Raw genomic sequence first — 19650 nt, forward strand, 5'->3', positions numbered from 1 at the left:
CTTCGGGAACTGGGCTCGCTGCGCCTGCGCATCCGGTCGTTCAGGCCGGGCTGAGCCAGCCCTGTGTCTGGGTTCCGAGGTCCGGGGTTTGGAGAGCGCGCAACACGACTCGGGGGCAGGAGCAGGATCCGCCCGCCGGGCCCCACGGAGGGCAGTCCCAGGATGCCCTGCGCCGCGCCCGGCCCGGACTCCACTTCCCAGTGGCCCCTGCGGCCGGCTCCGCTGCCCGCCCGAGCGCCTCGGCCCCTTTGTGAGCCTGCCCGTGCGGCCGACAGCGAGGCCCCGCCCCGGCCCGCGGGGCGCTGGGCTCCCGGCTGCCTCCGGTGCGGAGGGAGGTGCCGACCCGCGGGGAGGAGGCGGTGAGGACGCCGGGGGCAGGCGTGCGCCCCGGCAGGCCTGCGGGGCTGGAGCGGGCGTACGAGGGGGCCTGGGACCGTGGGAGACCGTGTCAACGTGTGTGAAAACTTGTCACCGTGTGCGTGCCCCTGTGTGTGACTGTGCGAACGTCTGTGACCATGACAGTGACGGTGAGTGTGCGGCTGTGTGGCCGGCCATGTGAGACGGCGTGAGGCTCTCGGACCTTATGTTGCTGTGACAGTGCGACCCACCAGGCGTGCACTGGTGCCAGGCTGCCGGGAGAGCTGCCCGCCCGAAGACTGTGTGGCTCCGGCGGGGTCGGGGGGCGGGTGCTTGGGGAGGCCAGGGTGCTCGGAGCGGGGAGACTGTGTCGGGCAGGAGAGCCTGACAGGGACTGAGATGAAGGGGAACGCTCGGGTAGGGAAGGAGAGGGGGAGCCCCCACTCCGGGTTTGGAGGGCCGGCGAGCAGTCTCCAGCCTTCTGTGGCACGGAAGGAAGATCTTTCCTTTCCTCACCTAGACTCTTCATGTATGTTCTTGGACAGCCCACCTACTGTGTGCTGTCCATGAACAGGCATGACTCCTGGTACCGAGCGCGAAGCTATGCCCACCACTATGCTAAATGCCTCCTGTGGACCGTCTCAGGGTCCTCCCAGCAACGGATGGGAGGCAGGTACCATTTCACCGAAGAGGAAACTGAGGTTTGGAGCGGTTACTGGGTCATGCAGGTTGCAGAGCTAGTGTGCGGTAGACGGTAGCCGAGGGCAGGTGTTCTGATCCCCAGACTTGGCGGTTCTTAGCATTACGCGGCTTTTGAGTTAATTGCTTCGCTCTCCGAGGTTTAGCGGAAAACAACTCTTGAGGAGGAGTTTCAGTGACTGTTAATGCATAGTCCCCTCCCTCATCTCTTCTTGAGGAAACTGCTCAGAAAGTTGAGAGATTGGTTTCCAGGTGCCGTATGTCATAAATCAGGACTGCAAGCAGTGTTCCGGCTCTTTGGCCCACTGTCGTCCAGACCAAAGGATCCCTCTGATGCCTACTCTGTGTAAAGATGCTTTCTCTAAGGCATTATTTGTAGCTTTATCTTATTTTGAATAAGGGTGGTAGCATATTCTCTTTTAGGATCATTATCTGGTGGGAAGACTAAAAAGTCAGACCTGGATTCCAATTGGGCTCACTTACTACCAGGGAGCCTTGAATAATTACAGTAATTTCACTGACGGACACTTTCCTGTGTGAAGGGGGGAAATAATACTGACTTGATAGTGCCATTTATGGTTTCTTTCTACCTCTCCAGCCTTATTTTTCCAGGCACTGCCCTTCCAGTGAGGAGCTTGAAGTAGGACGACAGAGGAGCTGTCATAAATTCTTAAATTCTTAAAGCCATGTCCAAGGTAAGGGAGGATTTCTTCTCCCTGAGGTGCTTTGTTTTTCAGGTTTCATAGAAACATGCTTTTCTTCTGAAATTTCCCAGCTAACAAAGCCGCATTAATTCAGTGACCTTGTACTCATGTTCTCCCAGTCCAGTAAAACGTGGTCCCCAGTGAGGAGGTCTTTTATCCTCAGCATTTTCGTCCTCATTCAAGAAACAGTTGAGGGCACCTGGGTGGCTCAGTGGGTTAAGCCGCTGCCTTCGGCTCAGGTCATGATCTCAGGGTCCTGGGATCGAGTCCCGCATCGGGCTCTCTGCTCAGCAAGGAGCCTGCTTCCCTCTCTCTCTCTGCCTGCCTCTCAGTGTACTTGTGATCTCTCTCTGTCAAATAAATAAATAAAATCTTTAAAAAAAAAAAAAAAAAGAAACAGTTGAGCACTCCTGCAGGTTAGGTGTTCTGTTAGAAGCTCTCAGAAGCAAAAATGCACTCCTTGGTGGGATAGGAGAGTCTTCTACGTAAGGAGTTTGACTCACGGAGGTCAGGGTACATTTTGACATGGTCATTAGTTTAGAGCTTTTTCACAGACCTAGGTTTGAGAGGAAGGCAAGACAAGACAAGGGCTGTTGGGCTATCTTAGTCACGGTGCATGACAAGATCTCTTGCTCAAGGTGATTTTGAAGAGTAGTATGTGTTGGGTTTTGCATATTAAAGTGTGGGTCAGGGCGCCTGGGTGGCTCAGTGGGTTAAGCTGCTGCCTTCGGCTCAGGTCATGATCTCAGGGTCCTGGGATCAAGTCCCGCATCGGGCTCTCTGCTCAGCAGGGAGCCTGCTTCCTCCTCTCTCTCTGCCTGCCTCTCTGCCTACTTGTGTTCTCTCTCTGTCAAATAAATAAATAAAATCTTAAAAAAGAAAAATAAAGTGTGGGTCATGTAGGGCACTGCATCAACTCTGAAGAATAAGGTTCTATGGGAGTGGTAAGGTCCTGCTACAGGCCATTCTGAGTTATTAGTGGACATTCTGGGTCATCCAGTTAAGATTAGTGGAATTATTTATGGAAAAATAGGACTTTTTTTTGAAAAAATGAGAATAGGAGAGAGTATTTGAATCTACATTTTAAAATGGCTGCATACATCTATAATGAAACAATAAATAGTATGGAATGGGAGCCAGAAGAAATAAATGAGAAGATCAATATCTAATGTCTAGAAATAAACACAAGTATAAATAAGAATGGAAAATATTTATTCATTCACTAAATATAGAGTTATTAAAGACTTACTGCTATATACTACATGCTGGAAATAAACACTGTCTTGGTTTTCATGGAGTTTAATGTCTACTAGTTTGTTTATTATATGATAATGTAAGTGACATTATTTTATTCTTTTTTTTCTTAAGTTTTAATTTGTCAGAGAGGGAGAGCACAAGCAGGGGGAGCAGCAGGCAGAGGGAGAAGCAGGCTCCCCACCAAGCAAGGATCCTGATGTGGGCCTCATCCCAGGACCCTGGGATCATGACCTGAGCCGAAGACAGACACCTAACTGACTAAGCCACCCAAGTGTCCCTGTGATATTATTTTTAATCAGTGGAGACTGAATGGATTATTCATTTAGAAAAAAGATTTCTACCTCTCACTTTGAGGTTAAATACATTCTATAGGTTAAATGTAAAAAGTAGGGGCGCCTGGGTGGCTCAGTGGGTTAAAGCCTCTGCCTTCGGCTCAGGTCATGATCTCAGAGTCCTGGGATCGAGCCCCGCATCGGGCTCTCTGCTCAGCGGGGAGCCTGCTTCCCCCTCTCTCTCTGTCTGCCTCTCTGCCTATTTGTAATCTCTGTCTGTCAAATAAATAAATAAAGTCTTTTTCTTTTTAAATGTAAAAAGTAAAGCCATATGAACTGCTAGATGAAAATATAGAGAATGACTATAAGAGGAAGATGAACCAGAAGCAGAAATCCACTAGAGCAACACTGTCCAGCAGCACTTCCTATGGTAAGGGATGTGTGGGCAGCTCAGTCGGTTAAGTGTCCGCCTTCAGCTCAGATCATGATTCCAGGGTCCTAGGGTCGAGCCCTGCATTGAGTCCTTGCTTGAGGGGAACCTGCTTCTCCCTCTCCTCCCAGCTCAGTGCTGTCTCTCTAATAAATAAATAAAATCTTTAAAAAGGGAGAAAAAAAATACCTTCCTGCGATGACTGATGACAGAAATGTTCTATATCTGCACTGTCCCATACGGTAGCCACTAGCTACCTGTGGCTATGGAACACTTCAATATACCAGTGTGACTGAGGAACTCAATCTTTAACATTAATTTTTTTTCAATGAATTTTTATTTTAGAATACTTTTAAATTCCAGAAAAATAGTGAATACTAGAGAATATATACCACACTCAATTTCCCTTATTTCTTTAACGTTAATTGATTTAAATTTAAATAGCCACATGTGACTAGTAGCTGTGTATTGGGCAGCATACATCTAGGCTAATAACAGAGCCAGGTGAATATAAAATAATATATTCCAGGGGCGCTTGGGTGCCTCAGTCGTTAAGCATCTGCCTTCGGCTTAAGTCATGATCCCAGGGTCCTGGGATGGAGGCCCGCATCAGGCTTTCTGCTCAGCGGGAAGCCTGCTTCTCCCTCTCCCACTCCCCCTGCTTGTATTCCGTCTCTCGCTGTGTCTCTATCAAATAAATAAATAAAATTTTGAAAAAAAATATATGCCAAGTTTTGGGTGATCTTGTCCAAGTCATTCATTTTACAGATGAGGAAAGACAGGCCAAGGGAGGAAAACGACACACCTACATCACTAGTGATTGTATCAGATGTAGGCAGTTGTAACATATGTTGAAAGTCATCGTAAATAGAGGCTGATGAGTGATGATTTGAAGAGTGTGTAGAAAATAACGGAGAACTGGGGAACAGTGATGGGGTATATCATTTCCCTTTGCCTGGAACTGTCACTGGCTTCCCAATGTTCTCTCTACAGTCTACAAGGCCCTGCGTGATCCCCCTCTTGGCTACCCCAGACCTCGTGTTCTCCAGGTCTTCACCTTCCTGTGCTCCAGGCACACTGGTCAGCTTGCTGTTCCGCACACAAGCTCTTGCCTGTCTCTGGACCTTTGCATCTGCTCCTCCCTCTTTTGTAATTCTTTTCCCTTACATCTGGACATGGTTTATTCTCACCTTTAGATTGTTTTTTAAACATTACGCTTCATTGAGGTTTACCTTGACCATCTACCTCATCTAAAACAAACACGCTTCACTCTCAGTCACCCTGGTTTTTTGTCACAGTGTCACTACCTGACATTGTATGACCTGATGTTTAATGTCTTTCTCCTCTGTTAGAATCTTAACTCCACAAGAAGAACTGCATTTTGTTTACCTTTGCATTCCCAGTGCTTGGAACACTGTAGGTAGTAGGCATTCAGGAAATATTCATCAAACTAATACATAAATGAACAAGACTGTGAGTTCCTCATCTGTGAGTATGATCAGAGAGGTAAGAGCCAGCAACTTCTTTTTTCCTGATGCAAAATTGGTAATGGAAAAAGCAGAAAGCAGAGGGTATGACTTGTAGAACAGACAGAGCCCATGAGCCCAAATGCTGTTTCTGGGACCCCGCCCCAGACCTTATGAATCAGGCTCTGATGATGAGGCCCAGGAAACTGCATTTTTATTAAGTCCAAGGATCCTTGCCTCACACAGTTTTTGAAAGCCTCTCATTTCTAAAGATTATATTTAAAGGGTGCCTCTATAAACACTTTCTTGGTTGTCAGCTGTGTGCCTCTCAGCTCTGTGCCAGCCATGATTCTCTGTACTCACAGGAAGGCACTTGAGTGATTCCATGTGCCTCCCCAAATCCCATGTCTTCATCAAAACATTGATTTATAAAGAAATCCAGTCTGAGAATCTTTGACTTTTAATGAGTGTTTAGTACATTTTCATTTAATGTAATTACTGACATATTTAAGCCCATCATATTGCCGTTTGTTTTCTACTTACTCCATCTCTTCTTTGTTCCTTTATTTCTCCTTGTTTGCCTTCTTTTGGATAAATCAAGTATTTTCTCCTTATCTTATTAATTATACATTATTATTCTTTAAGTGGCCACTATAGGATATTTACCATTTCTTTTTCTTTTTAAGATTTTATTTATTTATTTGACAGACTGAGATTACAAGTAGGCAGAGAGGCAGTCAGAGAGAGGAGGAAGCAGGTTCCCTACTGAGCAGAGAGCCGGATGTGGGGCTCGATCCCCGGACCCTGGAATCATGACCTGAGCCAAGGCAGAGGCTTTAACCCACTGAGCCACCCAGGCGCCCCTACCCATTTCTAATTATGTAATTATGTTTTTTTCTTTCTTCCTTCTGTAATCCTCCTTCTATAATTAGTATCCTTACTACTTTCCTGGACAAAAAATGACCTCAATAGTGGTTTAACTCCAACTTATCATTAGTAGTAGATATTATATTTATAGTTATTCCTTTGAGGTTCTTGATTTTTTCTTGATTTTCATTTCCATTTCCTTCTACTCGAAGAACAATTAGTATTTCTTTGCAGGTCAACACTTTAGTCCCAGACTGAATTATCTTTTCATTAGCTCCTAGTCTTGCTAGATCAAAAAGTGTAATTTAAAATTTTTTCTGAGGTCAAGTAAGTTTGGGAAATCCTAGTCTCAGTGGAGAGAATACCTCCTTGGATTTATTTTAAGGAAACAGAGACTTCTGTTCAATCTTTAATTCATACAGTAGTATTATATGAGAACTGCACTGTAACATTTAAAAATAGTGTGCATCACTGTTCTCACATCATAGTGAAAAATTCGGATTCATGTAAATGAAAATAAACAGGGAGTTAGTAAAGATAATGGCATATTTATACCACGTAATGTTATCCACTTAACAAAAGTGATGTTATAATGAACACGGATAGATAATCATTGACATGTCCGTATAAGGAATTATTTGAACAAATATATACTAGCTATAAATTTTTATTGTTTCTAGGAAGAAGGATGACATTGTGGGTAGATGTGGGGATGGAGGACTTGCAATTTATAAAAAGGAAAAATCATTGAGGGTAGAAATACTGGACATTATTTGTTAAGTTTCCTTAATGATTATAAATTGTATGAAATTCCTGTTTTATCAAATAAAAATAAATACTAAAACATTTTAAAGCTATTCAAGTCCCATTGAATGGCTAAGAGGAAAAGGTCAAGCAGACAGTTGAAACCTGGAATCCATTAGTTTGTGTGTGAAGCTAAACAAGGTTTTTTAAGGACTTTAGCTAGCAAAAGCTGCCTCATCTCTGTTTACTGAGGAAATGTGTGTAGAACATTTTTGTTTGCACAAAATATTAGTTTATACTTAAGTGTTTGAGTTTTAATGGAATTGATGACTGACAGTAGCTAGCCTTGTCTAGGACAAGTTTCATCTTTTAAGACTCAGTTCATGTTCCCTTCCTTCCTTGAAGCTTTTACTCACTTCCCGTATTTCCCAGTGTTAAGAAGTATTTTAGAGATGGCTTGTGAGATCAAGCTGATGCAAGTAACTGATGGTTCTTGGAGGCAAACTTCTGCTTCCCTTATAGTCTCCTTAAACATTTTTGTCCATTACTTGGGTACTAGCAATTCACATATGAACTCATTTTCTCCATTAAAAATGTTTCTGCATAAAATCATTGATGTGCTTAAATGCATTGTCAATTGGACCATTACTCTGCAGAGTCACACTTAATAGGAATGATGTTCATATTCAATAACCACTGAGGCAAGGGCACACACCAGAACTTACCCCAACTGGGAAACTGGAGGCTGCTGCTGTGCTGGGCGTTCCCCTTTAAATTGCTGGGTTGTGGGGAGATCTGTGATGGTCACTAGCAGGGCTCAGTGCAGTAGCTGTTTACCAACCAGTGGCACTGTTTCAGGATTTAACAAGTCAGTTCAGCCCTTCAGATGTGTACCGTTAATTGCATCTGTGTATCAGCCCAGATAAGGAGCACACACTGCTCTGTGACATGCCACACCACAGCCGCATAAAGCAAACCGTATGAGGGGCGCCTGGGTGGCTCAGTGGTTTGGGCTGCTGCCTTCGGCTCGGGTCATGATCTCAGGGTCCTGGGATCGAGCCCCGCAAGGGGCTCCCTGCGGAGCAGAGAGCCTGCTTCTCTCTCTCTCTCTCTCTCTCTCTCTCTGCCTGCCTCTCTGCCTACTTGTGATCTCTGTCAAATAAATAAATAAAATCTTAAAAAAAAAAAAAAAAGGCAAACCGTATGAAAGCCCTAGGAAGTCTGCAGCAGATGTGCCTCATGCGGAAGAACACCTGTTTTGAATTTTTAGGCAGCAGACAAGGTCTTCTTCCAGGTTATAAAGATCCTTTATTCAACGGAGTATTACTTGAGAACTGTACTTTAACATTTTAAAAACTCACATATGAGACCTGCACAACTGGGTATGTTCCTCTAGTGAGAGCTGTGAGGATTTTTTGTTGTACTTCATGATCACATCTGAAATGTTCACTAATAGTGCTTAAAATTACTATTATTTTATCTTTGTTACAGCTACCAACTGTCTTTGAAACTCAGTGGGGTTAGTAAGAGCTGGTGGATAATCTTACTGCCCCTGTCGTTCTCTTACAGTGTATATTCATTTAAGTTATATTTTTGCAAAATCACTGTAGAACTTGCTTAAATTTTTATTACCTGTATGTTTAGTTTTAGGAAATCAGTATTACAAGCATCAAATATATTTATGTATGTACTGATCCAGCTGGAACATTAGCCATTCCATTGAAGAGCTCGGGAAATGTAGGTTTAGACCACCTACAAATTACAGGGTGAAACTCATGTTCCCGCCTACTCCTTAAAGCCTTTCTTCACTGCTCTAGTCTATCCTGATTTTCCATATTGAGAAATGCATTAGCATTTAGTATGAATAAGTTATTTTGCTCATTTGCTCTTTTCCCCATCAATAGAGGCTATGTTAGAAATAGTATACTTTCCATGAGAAAATATTAAAACCAAGCACAGAGAATTTTAGAAATTGCTTGACATGTGTTGTAGAGAACCTAAAATATTGCCAGAAAGTTTTGCTATATGCAATATTTCTTTCCAAAAGTACAAATTAACTCTTCAAACTATGCCAATCTGAGGTGAAAAGGCTAGTTGAGCATAAAAGAATATATTCATGTCATTTCAGGTTTTGGTGACATTTGGGGATGTGGCTGTAGATTTCTCTCAAGAGGAGTGGAAATGGCTGAACCCTGCTCAGAGGAATTTGTACAGAAAGGTGATGTTGGAGAACTATAGGAGCCTGGTATCACTGGGTAAGGAGCTTCCCCAGAATTCAGAATCCACACATAGGGCTTCTTTCCAATGTTTGGGAAGCCTCCGATTTACTTCACTAAGTTTCCCTTTCTTGTGCTTCCCAAAATAGGCTGAGTTTGTAAAACTGGCAGCTTCACGGGACTGTTGTTACGACATCACTTTCGCCTTTCTTCAGAATACTTCACCTCGCCCTCTGCTTCCTTCTATAATGTGACTTATGGGCCCAGCTAATTCCCCCTTTATTTCTTGTAAGCAGGAGTTTCAGTTTCTAAGCCAGATGTGATCTCATTATTGGAACAAGGAAAAGAACCCTGGATGGTGAAGAAGGAGGGGACAAGAGGCACATGCCCTGGTGAGTGGGAAAGAACTAGAAAGGTAGAAGAGGCCATTGTGAGGAAAAGCTCAGCTGTTCTGAGAGGTTCCAGCTTATCATTGATGTTTCCTGGGTAATTTTTCTTAAAGGTGTAAGGCCTGGGAGGAAGCACTGAGGTGCCATTAGCATGATCTCCCTAACTTATTCTCCTTGTATATATTCTCTCACATATTATGTTCTTCTCTGATAACCTTTTCCTATTCTCTGGGTCCAAAATGTCAGTGTCTGCTTGTTATTGCTTTTTAGTTTTGCATAAGTTGCTCCATCGTACTTTAAAAAATCTAGACACGCAATGTCTATTTTTTCATTTTCAGTCACTCATTCCTTTTAGAATGAAGGTTTGATTCATCTATTCATTCACTTACTCTTTTACCAAGATTCATTTAGTGTTTACTTTGTGAAAATTATTCTGCTAAATTCTCAAGATTATTCAGAGGCTTATTAACCATCACAGAAAGAATTTCCAGTTATATTTTCAAGTCTGGGTAACTGGAAAGTGAGATGGTTTAATAGAAAAAAAGAATATACTGGTAGGGGGGAAAGATGATAATTTGACTTAGGACATGAGACTTATTTTTACAAGATGGAGAAACATCTGAGTGAAGAAACACAGCATGCCACTAGATGGGGACAGGCTCAGAAAAAAGTGATTTAGAGATGCCACTATGAATGGATGAGATCACTTAGTTTTACAGTTTGAGATAAAACCTGGCATGAGGGCTTTTTTGGGAAAGTGGATCTTTGACAACTTTCTGAATGTTCTCTCTGGTAGTCTCTTTACAGTTTCTGTGTTGGGTGAAATTTTACAAATTTTTACTTTTCCAAATAACTATCTCTTAATTTATGTTATCAAATGTATTTCCATGAATCTGAAGAATATAATCTTATAATTCTTTTTTTATAGCTATAGTTTTCAACTTTATTTTGTATAGCTGTTCTTTTTAAAAAAATTATTAAGTAAGCTATACATTAATTTTATTTTTAAAATCCAGCTTTATGGATTTATTAGTGTTACCATTATTCACTTTTCCAATTCTTTATTTTCTGCTTTCCCTAATGCAATTATTCTCATTTTCTAAGGTTTATTTTTTTTCTCCATTTTGCTGAAACAAATGCGTAATCTATTTGTTTACTTGTCTTATTCACTAATTAGGGGCTATGAATTTTCCTCTGAAATATAGCTTCAGCTGTCCTCCAGATACTCTAATACTCACTATTTTTGTTATTGCTGTTTCCTAGATAACCTACTTTTTAAAAAAATTCTCTTTTACACGAGAGTTGTTTAAAAGTAAGTTTTCTGGGGGCACCTGGATGGTGCAGTCAGTAAAACATCCATCTCTTGATTTTGGGTCATGATCTCAGAGTCATGGGATTGAGCCCTGTGTGGGGCTCTCTGCTGAATGGGAAGTCTGAGTGTCTCTCTCTCCCTCTCCCCTTCCCCCCTCATATTCACATGCTCTCTCTCTCCTTCTGTGGAATGAATAAATAAATCTTTAAAAAAAAGAAATTTTTCTGGTTTTAATGTATTTTGATCAAATAGGACTAGTATTAATTCTTTGACACTTAAGGATTTTGTATGGCATAATATATAGTTGGTGTCTATAAAATGTTCCATAGGTTCCAAGGTTAAGTTCTATTTTCAGTGTTAAGAGACTATTACATGAGTTTTACTATTTCTATGTTATTGAAGTCTATCTTTACTTACCTTTCTTGTTTCCATCTGTATTTTTCTTAATAACTTTATTAAGGAATTATTACATGTAGTAAATTGCATCCATATACTCCTACAATGTGACGAATTCTGACTGTTGTATATACCCATGAAACCATTACCACAGTCAAGAAATACAGTATTTCCATCACCCCAAAAAGACCGCCTATGCCACCTTGCAGTCCATTTTTGTTCTCCTGGCTTCAAACACTAATCTGATCTTTGTCATTTTAGACTAGTTTCCATCTGAACTAAATGGATTCATATAATATATATTGTTGTGTCTGGTTTATTTTACTCATAATTTTGAAAATCACCCATATTTTTGCATGTATGACTACTTTATGCATTTTATTGCTGAGTAGTATTCTACTGTGTAGACATCCCATGTTTTGTGTTTCCTTTCATCTGTTCATGGGAAGTTGGGTTGTTTCAGGTTTGGGCTATTATAAATAAAGTTGCTGTGAAGCTGTCATTTACAGGACTTTGTGTGCATGTATGTTGTTATTTCTCTTGGGTAAATATCTGAACATGCAAAGAGTTATACAAAAGGAATAGGTTTAACTTTCTAAGAAGCTGCTAGTTTTCCAAAGTGTACCATTTTCATCCCCAACAGCAATGTATGAGACTTCTATTTCCTCTGTATCTACACACCTTTGTATTTTCAGTTTTTACTTTTACTCATTCTGATGGTTGTGTTGTGGTATCTCATTGTGGTTTTTATATGCAATTCTCTGATGACATAATGTTGAATATCTTTTCATGTGCTTATTGGCCATTCATTTCTTTTGTTAAGTGTTCAAATCTTTTGCCCATGTCTTAAGAAGATTTATTTATTTGACAGTGATCACAAGTAGGCAGAGAGCAGACGGGGGGTGCAAGGAAGCAGGTTCCCTGCCAAGCATAGAGCCCGATGCGGGGCTTGATCCCAGGACCCTGAGATCACGACCAGAGCCAAAATCAGAGGCTTAACCCACTAAGCCACCCAGGTGCCCTTGCCCATGTTTTATTGTTTTGTTTTTCTCATGAGCAAATTGTTAAGAGTTCTTTATGTAATTTTTTAAAAAGATTTTATTTATTTATTTAACAGACATCACAACTAGAGATCACAAGACAGAGAGGCAGGCAGAGAGAGAGGGGAAAGCAGGCTCCCCACTGAGCAGAAAGCCTGATGTGGGGCTTGATCCCAGCACCTGGGATCATGACCTGAGCTGAAGGCAGAGGCTTAACCAACTGAGCCACCCAGGCGACCTATAAATAGAATTCTTAAGAATTCCCATTTTTCACTTGCTTGTTGCTAGTATGCAAAAATATAAATTTATTTTTATATTAACCTTATATCTTATGATCTTGATAGATTTGTGTCTACAGTTTATTTCTTCCTTTCTAATCTTACAGGTTTTTTTTTTCCTTGACTTACTGCAGTAGCAAGGACATCTTCTACAATGTTGAAAAGAATTATTAGGAGTAGATCTACTTGGATTATTCTCAATCTTAAGGGAAAATGCATTCAGTCCTTCACCATCAAGTTGATGTTTCATAGATGCCCTTTATCAGCTTTGTTTTGTTTTGTTTTGTTTTTGCCCTTTATCAATTTGACAAAGTTTTCTATTCCTGGTTTTGCTAAGAAGTTTTATAATAAACAGATGTTGAATTTAGCCAAATACTCTTTCTACATCTATTGAAATAATCATATGATTTTCCACCTTTAATCTGTTAATGTGGTGAATTACACTGGCTTTCACATATTAAACCAATCTTGCATTCCTGGGATAAGCTCTTCTTAGTAATTATACTTTCATATTTTCCTGGATTTGATTTGCAGTAATTTTACTAAAGGTTTTACATTTATGTTCATGTATTACATTGTTTTATAAACCATTAATAGTAACTTTGGTTTTATTATAAATGTGAGAAACCACTGGAAAGTCTTGAGCAGAATACATGATTTGATTGGGGAATGGAAAGAAGGTGGCAAGTTAAGCCCTGTGGCAGGTTCATAAAATCAAGCAGTTTGATACAAAATTACTTTTTGTAAGTAGGCTCCACACTCTAGAGTCCAATGTGGGGCTTGAACTCACAACCCTGAGATCAAGACCTGAGCTGAGATCAAGAGTTGGACACTTAACTGACTAAGCCACCCAGGTACCCTATATAAAATTACTTTCATGTGAAGGCATTTTAGCTTGAGGTCAAAACTGAAAATTTACATTTCATGGGCACCTGGGTGGCTCATTTGGTTACACATCTGCCTTTGGCTCAGGTCCCGATCCTGGAGTCCTGGGATGGAATCCTGCATTGAGGTCCCCACTCCGTGGGGAGTCTGCTTCTTCCTCTCCCTTTGTCCTTCCCTCAACTTGTGCTCACTAGCTCTCTCAAATAAATAAAATATTTAAAATTTACATTTTGTTGAAATATATCACATAGAAAATGCCTGACAAGAAGACTTTTTTAAAAAAAGATTTTATTTATTTATTTGACAGACAGAGATGACAAGCAGGCATAGAGGCAGGCAGAGAGAGAGGAGGAAACAGGCTCCACGCTGAGCAGAGAGCCTGATGTGGAACTCAATCCCAGGACCCTGGGATCATGACCTGAGCCGAAGGCAGAGGCTTAATCCACTGAGCCACGCAGGCGTCCAAGAAGACTTTTTTTTTTTAAAAGTAGGCTGCACACCCAATTTGGGGCTTGAACTAATGACCCCAAGAGAAAGAGTCACATGCTCCACTGACTGAGCCAGCCATATGCCCCCCAAAAAAGACATTTTCTAAGCTACAGAAGTTTAGCCATAGTTGGCATGTACAACCTAAAGCAAATAGTACCTGGTGTATCTCTGGGTTTGGGGATCTTATGGAAATTTTTTTTTCAGCCACACTGACCTTATAAAATTGACTTTTTAAAGATAATGAACTTAGCTTGAATGAAGTATAACCTGAGGCAAGGAAGGAAGGGTATTTGGAGACTGTAATATTAAACTAGATAAAAAATTATTGGGATTTTAAATAGCTTCTTCAGTTTCTAATTTATATCCGAATTCTTAGTTTTTCATTCTTTATAATCTCATACGTTTTATTTTATTTTAAGGATTCTTATTATTTATTTGACAGAGAGAGACACAGTGAGAGAGGAAACACAAGCAGGGGGAGTGGGAGAGGGAGAAGCAGACTCCCCACAGAGTAGGGAGCCTGATGCAGGGCTCAAACCCAGGACCCCGGGATCACGACCTGAGCCAAAGGCAGACGCTCAACAACTGAGCCACACAGGTGCCCTAATCTCATACTTTTTAGACTGCATCTTAACAGCTGTTAAATCCCCAAACTTCTTATGTATTTTATTCACCGATTTTTCTTTTAGAAGTTCTTCTCTTCTGATGAACAAATACAAAAGACGTTTGTTTTCTTGATATCTTTTAGATTGGGAGTATACATTTGAAAACAATGAGTTTTCATCAAAGCAAGTTATTTATGAAGAAACGTCCAAACTAGTGAAAATGGGAAGAAGCCATCTTAGTTACAGCCTTGACTGCCCCAGTTTGAGAGAAGACTGTAAAAGTGAGGACTGGCTTAAGAACCAGTCAGGAAGTCAGGAAGTACATTCCAGACAACTGATCATCACTCATAAAGGAATCCTTACTGAAGATCCAAGTAATGAATATACTAAATCTTGGCAAACTTTCCATCAGGATGCAATATTTGATATACAAAAGACTTTTCCCACCAAAGAAAGAGTACATAAGCATGAACCACAAAAGAGAAGTTACCGGAAAAAATCTGTTGAAATGAAACATAAGAAAGTCTATATGCAGAAGAAACTTTTGAAATGTAATGAATGTGAGAAAGTTTTCAACCAGAGCTCATCCCTTACTCTTCATCAGAGAATTCATACTGGAGAGAAACCCTATGCATGTGTTGAATGTGGGAAAACCTTCAGCCAGAGTGCAAACCTCGCTCAACATAAGAGAATACATACTGGTGAGAAACCCTATGAATGTAAAGAATGTAGGAAAGCCTTCAGCCAGAATGCACACCTTGCTCAACATCAGAGAGTTCATACTGGAGAGAGACCTTATCAGTGTAAAGACTGTAAAAAAGCCTTCAGTCAAATTGCACACCTGGCTCAACATCAGAGAGTTCATACTGGAGAGAGACCTTTTGAATGTATTGAATGTGGAAAAGCCTTCAGTAACGGTTCATTTCTTGCTCAGCATCAGAGAATCCATACAGGAGAGAAACCCTATGTATGTAATGTGTGTGGGAAAGCCTTTAGCCATCGTGGATACCTAATTGTACATCAGAGAATTCATACTGGAGAGAGACCGTATGAATGTAAGGAATGTAGAAAAGCTTTCAGCCAATATGCACACCTTGCTCAACATCAGAGAGTTCATACTGGAGAAAAACCTTACGAATGTAAAGTATGCAGGAAAGCCTTCAGCCAGATTGCATACCTTGATCAACATCAGAGGGTTCACACTGGAGAGAAACCCTATGAGTGTGCTGAATGTGGGAAGGCCTTTAGCAATAGTTCGTCACTTGCACAACATCAGAGAAGTCATACTGGAGAAAAACCTTATATGTGCAAGGAATGTAGGAAAACATTTAGCCAGAATGCAGGCCTTGCTCAACATAAGCGAATTCATACTGGAGAGAAACCTTATGAATGTAACATTTGTGGGAAGGCCTTTAGCTATAGTGGATCTCTTACTCTACATCAAAGAATTCATACAGGAGAGAGACCCTATGAATGTAAGGATTGCAGAAAATCTTTCAGGCAGCGTGCCCATCTTGCCCAGCATGAGAGAATTCATACTATGGAGTCATTCTTGACTCCTTCCACTCCCTCACCCTCCATGTCCAATCAGTTGCCAAGACCTGTTGGTTTTATCTCCTAAATATGCCTTGAATCTGACTCCTTTAATCCATTTCCATTCCATCATCTTTGTCCATTACACAGTAATCTACTTCATATGCACTATGGAAATAGCTTCTGATGGGTCTCCCTCTATTTACCATTTCCTTTGTCAGTTGCCTCCACTGTGGTCAAACTTGTATTTTAAAGGTTCATATCGCTTCCTCATCGATACCCTTCACTGGTACCCCATAGTTCTTAGGTAAAAGCACACAGTCCTCAGAACAGCCTAAAAGACCCTCCTGCCCCAAATACCTTGTCCCAGTATACCTTCCAGTGAACCAATTTCATGTCAAAATCCATCTCATTCTTTGGCTATTTATCCAGAATTAAGAACTCATATTCCAGCATCAAACCAATCTAGGTTCTGATCCCTGCTCATCCATTTTCTAAACCTCTAGTTTCAGAGAAACATTTTGTTCTTTGTAAGGTTCAGTCTTCTTATTTATATTACGGAAATAATAGTACTACCTCAAAAGCTGACGGGAGGATTAAATGAGAGAATGCATGTAAATTGCTCAGAGTGCCTAGTATAATCATTTAATAAATGTTACCATAAAATAAAAAGATGCTGTGGTATACAAAGAGGACCTGATCATCTCAGAAAGGTTCATCTGAGAAACAAAATCAGCAGCAGTTCAAGACTGAAGAGATTATAAAGAACTGGGATTAGGAACAGTTCTGAAGGTGGGTGATAAGAGTATCTAACACAGTAGCACTGATGTTAAAGTCCATAATGATATAGAGTAAGGCATGACTTTGTTGGTAAGAAGAACTAACTTCATTAGATACTCAACAGTTCTAAGAAGCCAGATTTTAAAAATCAGAAGTAATAAGTAGAATTTACTGAGATATATTCATCATTTGCAGTAAGACAAAGGCAAAATATATTTTTTTAAAAAGACAGAAAAATCAATAACCAAAGAATAGAAAATAAAATATAAATTTGATGCCCTCTCCTAATTCCAGGTGGTTGAACTATATTAAATCCATGTTGTTTAAAACTGAAAATATTGTTAAGGTAGTTTTAAACTATAATTCCTAAAACTAGAGGAGAAGAAAATTACAGACCAATACTCATAAACTGGTGGCCCACAAACATGTTTGACTTGGTACTCATCAAGTTTAAGATGAATTAAAAAAAAAAAGAATACAAATAACTTTATTTGGGCATGTGTTTTCCAGTTCCACAGTTCAAACCATTCCTCCTTCCTGTACATGGGACTTATTTTACATTTTGTATTACTTCCTGACTCCTGGAGGCTTTGAATATACAATCACCTTAGAATATAGGTACAAAGAAACTGATGAAATGGAGGGTGAAAATGAAGACTTGAATAGACACTTTATCCTGCAGGGGAAGACTATTCTCAAGATGTTAGAAGGCCCCATATTAATCTACAGATTCTTTGTACCTATCAAAATCCTAAGAATTTTTTAAGGTCTGAAACATTGTGTGCATGTGAACATACACACCTATACATTCATACAAACATATATATAAATAAAAGTAATTTGTCAGTGGCTTAACAGTATGGTTAAAACTGATTCTGCTCTGTACAAAATCAGTTTCTTCAATCTTTTATCCAAATGTGTATGAGTTATTAGAGGACACAGTAACATAATTCATAATCATAATTCCTAAACAAGATATGAGATCCAGAAGCAACACACATAAGATTCTAGGTTTGACTATGTAAGAACTTTATTAGGCTTTTATATAGTCAAGAGTATAAACACAGAGTTTTTAAATATCAGTATTAGAAGTAATTATTACAACATACATGAAATCTATATCCTTAACATAAAAGTGCTCCTACAAATCACTTAGAAAATGACACTACTATTCCCATGGCAAAGGATATAAAGAAGTAACAGGGAATGAATGTAAGATAAATACTGAACATCACTAGAATCAGAAGAAATACAAGTTAAACGAATGAACTATCCATCTGTCAATATCAGATTGATAAAAAATACACATTGCAAAAACAGGAAAGGAGTACATGTGGGAGTGTGAATTTGTACACATTTTTGGAAAGGCAACTTGTCAATATCAGAATTTTCATTAGAAAAATCAAGATTTTCTTTTGTAGTTAACAAACAGTATATAAATTTACCTTCCTTCCATATCCCATTAAATGGATAATATAATGTAAAAGATACCAAACAAAGTTCAGAAAACAGGGTTATCAGTGGATGAAAAGAGGAACAAATAAAAGACAAAAGGGAGGAGAGTGTTCCTTCATGAAATGTAGCAGAGGCTGCTGCGCCCTGAAATGTTTGAATGATAGGGATTTCAGTAACAGGAGCCACTCTGCCCAAATGCTGTGTACATCCCCAGAGGACACTGAACTTCAAGCTGGTTTGTATATAGAGGCTGGGGGTTGTGGGGAGGTTGGTAATGAGGAAAAACAATGACAAGACTGAAAGGCTTTTCTGTGTGGAAGCCAACAGTTTCCTCACTCCACCCTCTCTTCTAGAAATTGAATAGGATCCTTACTTCACACCATCCACAAAAAGGGAGTTCCAATCGATTAAAATCTTAAATGTAAAACTAACAAGTAAAAGTATTATAAGAAAATACAGTAGGATATATTAATTGGTGTTGGACATAGGTTTGTAAAAAAGATGATACTCTTAAAATATAAAACAACAAAAAGGAGGAAATTCTTTGTAATATAATACAAAGGGAAAGATGTAAGAACACCTATAAATAAGCAAAGGCCAACTAAGCAAGTATAAAAATGGACAAAATACGAGAATAGGCAAATCATAGAAGAAACGGGTAGCTGATGAGTCTCTGCCTAACCTCACTGGTATTGAAATGCCAATTTATTTATTTATTTTTTTAATATTTTTTTTTAAAGATTTTATTTATCAGAGAGAGAGAGGGAGAGTGAGCGAGCACAGGCAGACAGAATGGCAGGCAGAGGCAGAGGGAGAAGCAGGCTCCCTGCTGAGCAAGGAGCCCGATGTGGGCCTCGATCCCAGGACACTGGGACCATGACCTGAGCCGAAGGCAGCTGCTTAACCAACTGAGCCACCCAGGCGTCCCTGAAATGCCAATTTAAATAGTGTACTCTGAAAAAGTGGCGGCTGTGCGGAGCAGGAAGAACTCACTGCCGCTTTGGAGGCAGTGAAGTTTTTAAGGTGTTAACCACAGTCCAGTCCCTTTGGAGGGCAGTATGATTAGTATGTGAAACATTGGAAACAATCTAAAGTTCCATGGGGCTTGATCAGAAATATTAGCAGCAGTTTGAAACAATGCACCAAGGATACTGACTTGGATGGATTTGACTAAAGGGCATTGAAACAGCAAATTTTGTAGACTTGGTAGTATTAAATGTTTTTAAAACTTTTCTAATGCATTTAAATAAGTGTGCAAATGTTTCAAAAAGGTTCTGGAGAGACACACCCAAATGATAAGTGTTCCTTCTAGGTAGGAGACTGGGATTGGATATTCTGGTTAAGAGGACCCTTCCTATTCGGGAAACTGATCTATATGTACCTAGGGTAAACAAGCCGTATCATTTTTTTTTTTTTTAAGTAATTTCTACACCCAATATGGGGCTCAAACAACACCAGGACAAGAGTCATATACTC

At 40.1% G+C, this 19650-nt stretch overlaps 1 protein-coding gene across 1 annotated transcript; it reads left to right on the forward strand.

Moving 5' to 3' along the window:
• The first annotated feature begins 235 nt into the window (after positions 1-235).
• ZNF583 (zinc finger protein 583) lies at positions 236-17574 on the forward strand. Its single transcript, XM_082709570.1, has 5 exons — positions 236-359; positions 1655-1751; positions 8925-9051; positions 9309-9404; positions 14550-17574. Exons 2-5 carry the CDS (start codon positions 1743-1745, stop codon positions 16025-16027), a joined length of 1710 nt encoding a protein of 569 aa, XP_082565696.1. The 5' UTR covers positions 236-359; positions 1655-1742; the 3' UTR covers positions 16028-17574.
• The last annotated feature ends 2076 nt before the right edge of the window (positions 17575-19650 follow it).

The sequence above is a fragment of the Mustela nivalis genome, assembly GCF_964662115.1.
Source record: "Mustela nivalis genome assembly, chromosome: 18".
Classification (NCBI taxonomy): Eukaryota; Metazoa; Chordata; class Mammalia; order Carnivora; family Mustelidae; genus Mustela; species Mustela nivalis.

Bases quoted from the DNA above. Each gene is read 5' to 3' on its own strand.
- ZNF583 (XM_082709570.1), top strand. The intron at 9,052-9,308 runs GTAAGGAGCTTC...TCTTGTAAGCAG, and splicing joins TAGGAGCCTGGTATCACTGG to GAGTTTCAGTTTCTAAGCCA. The intron at 9,405-14,549 runs GTGAGTGGGAAA...GATATCTTTTAG, and splicing joins GACAAGAGGCACATGCCCTG to ATTGGGAGTATACATTTGAA.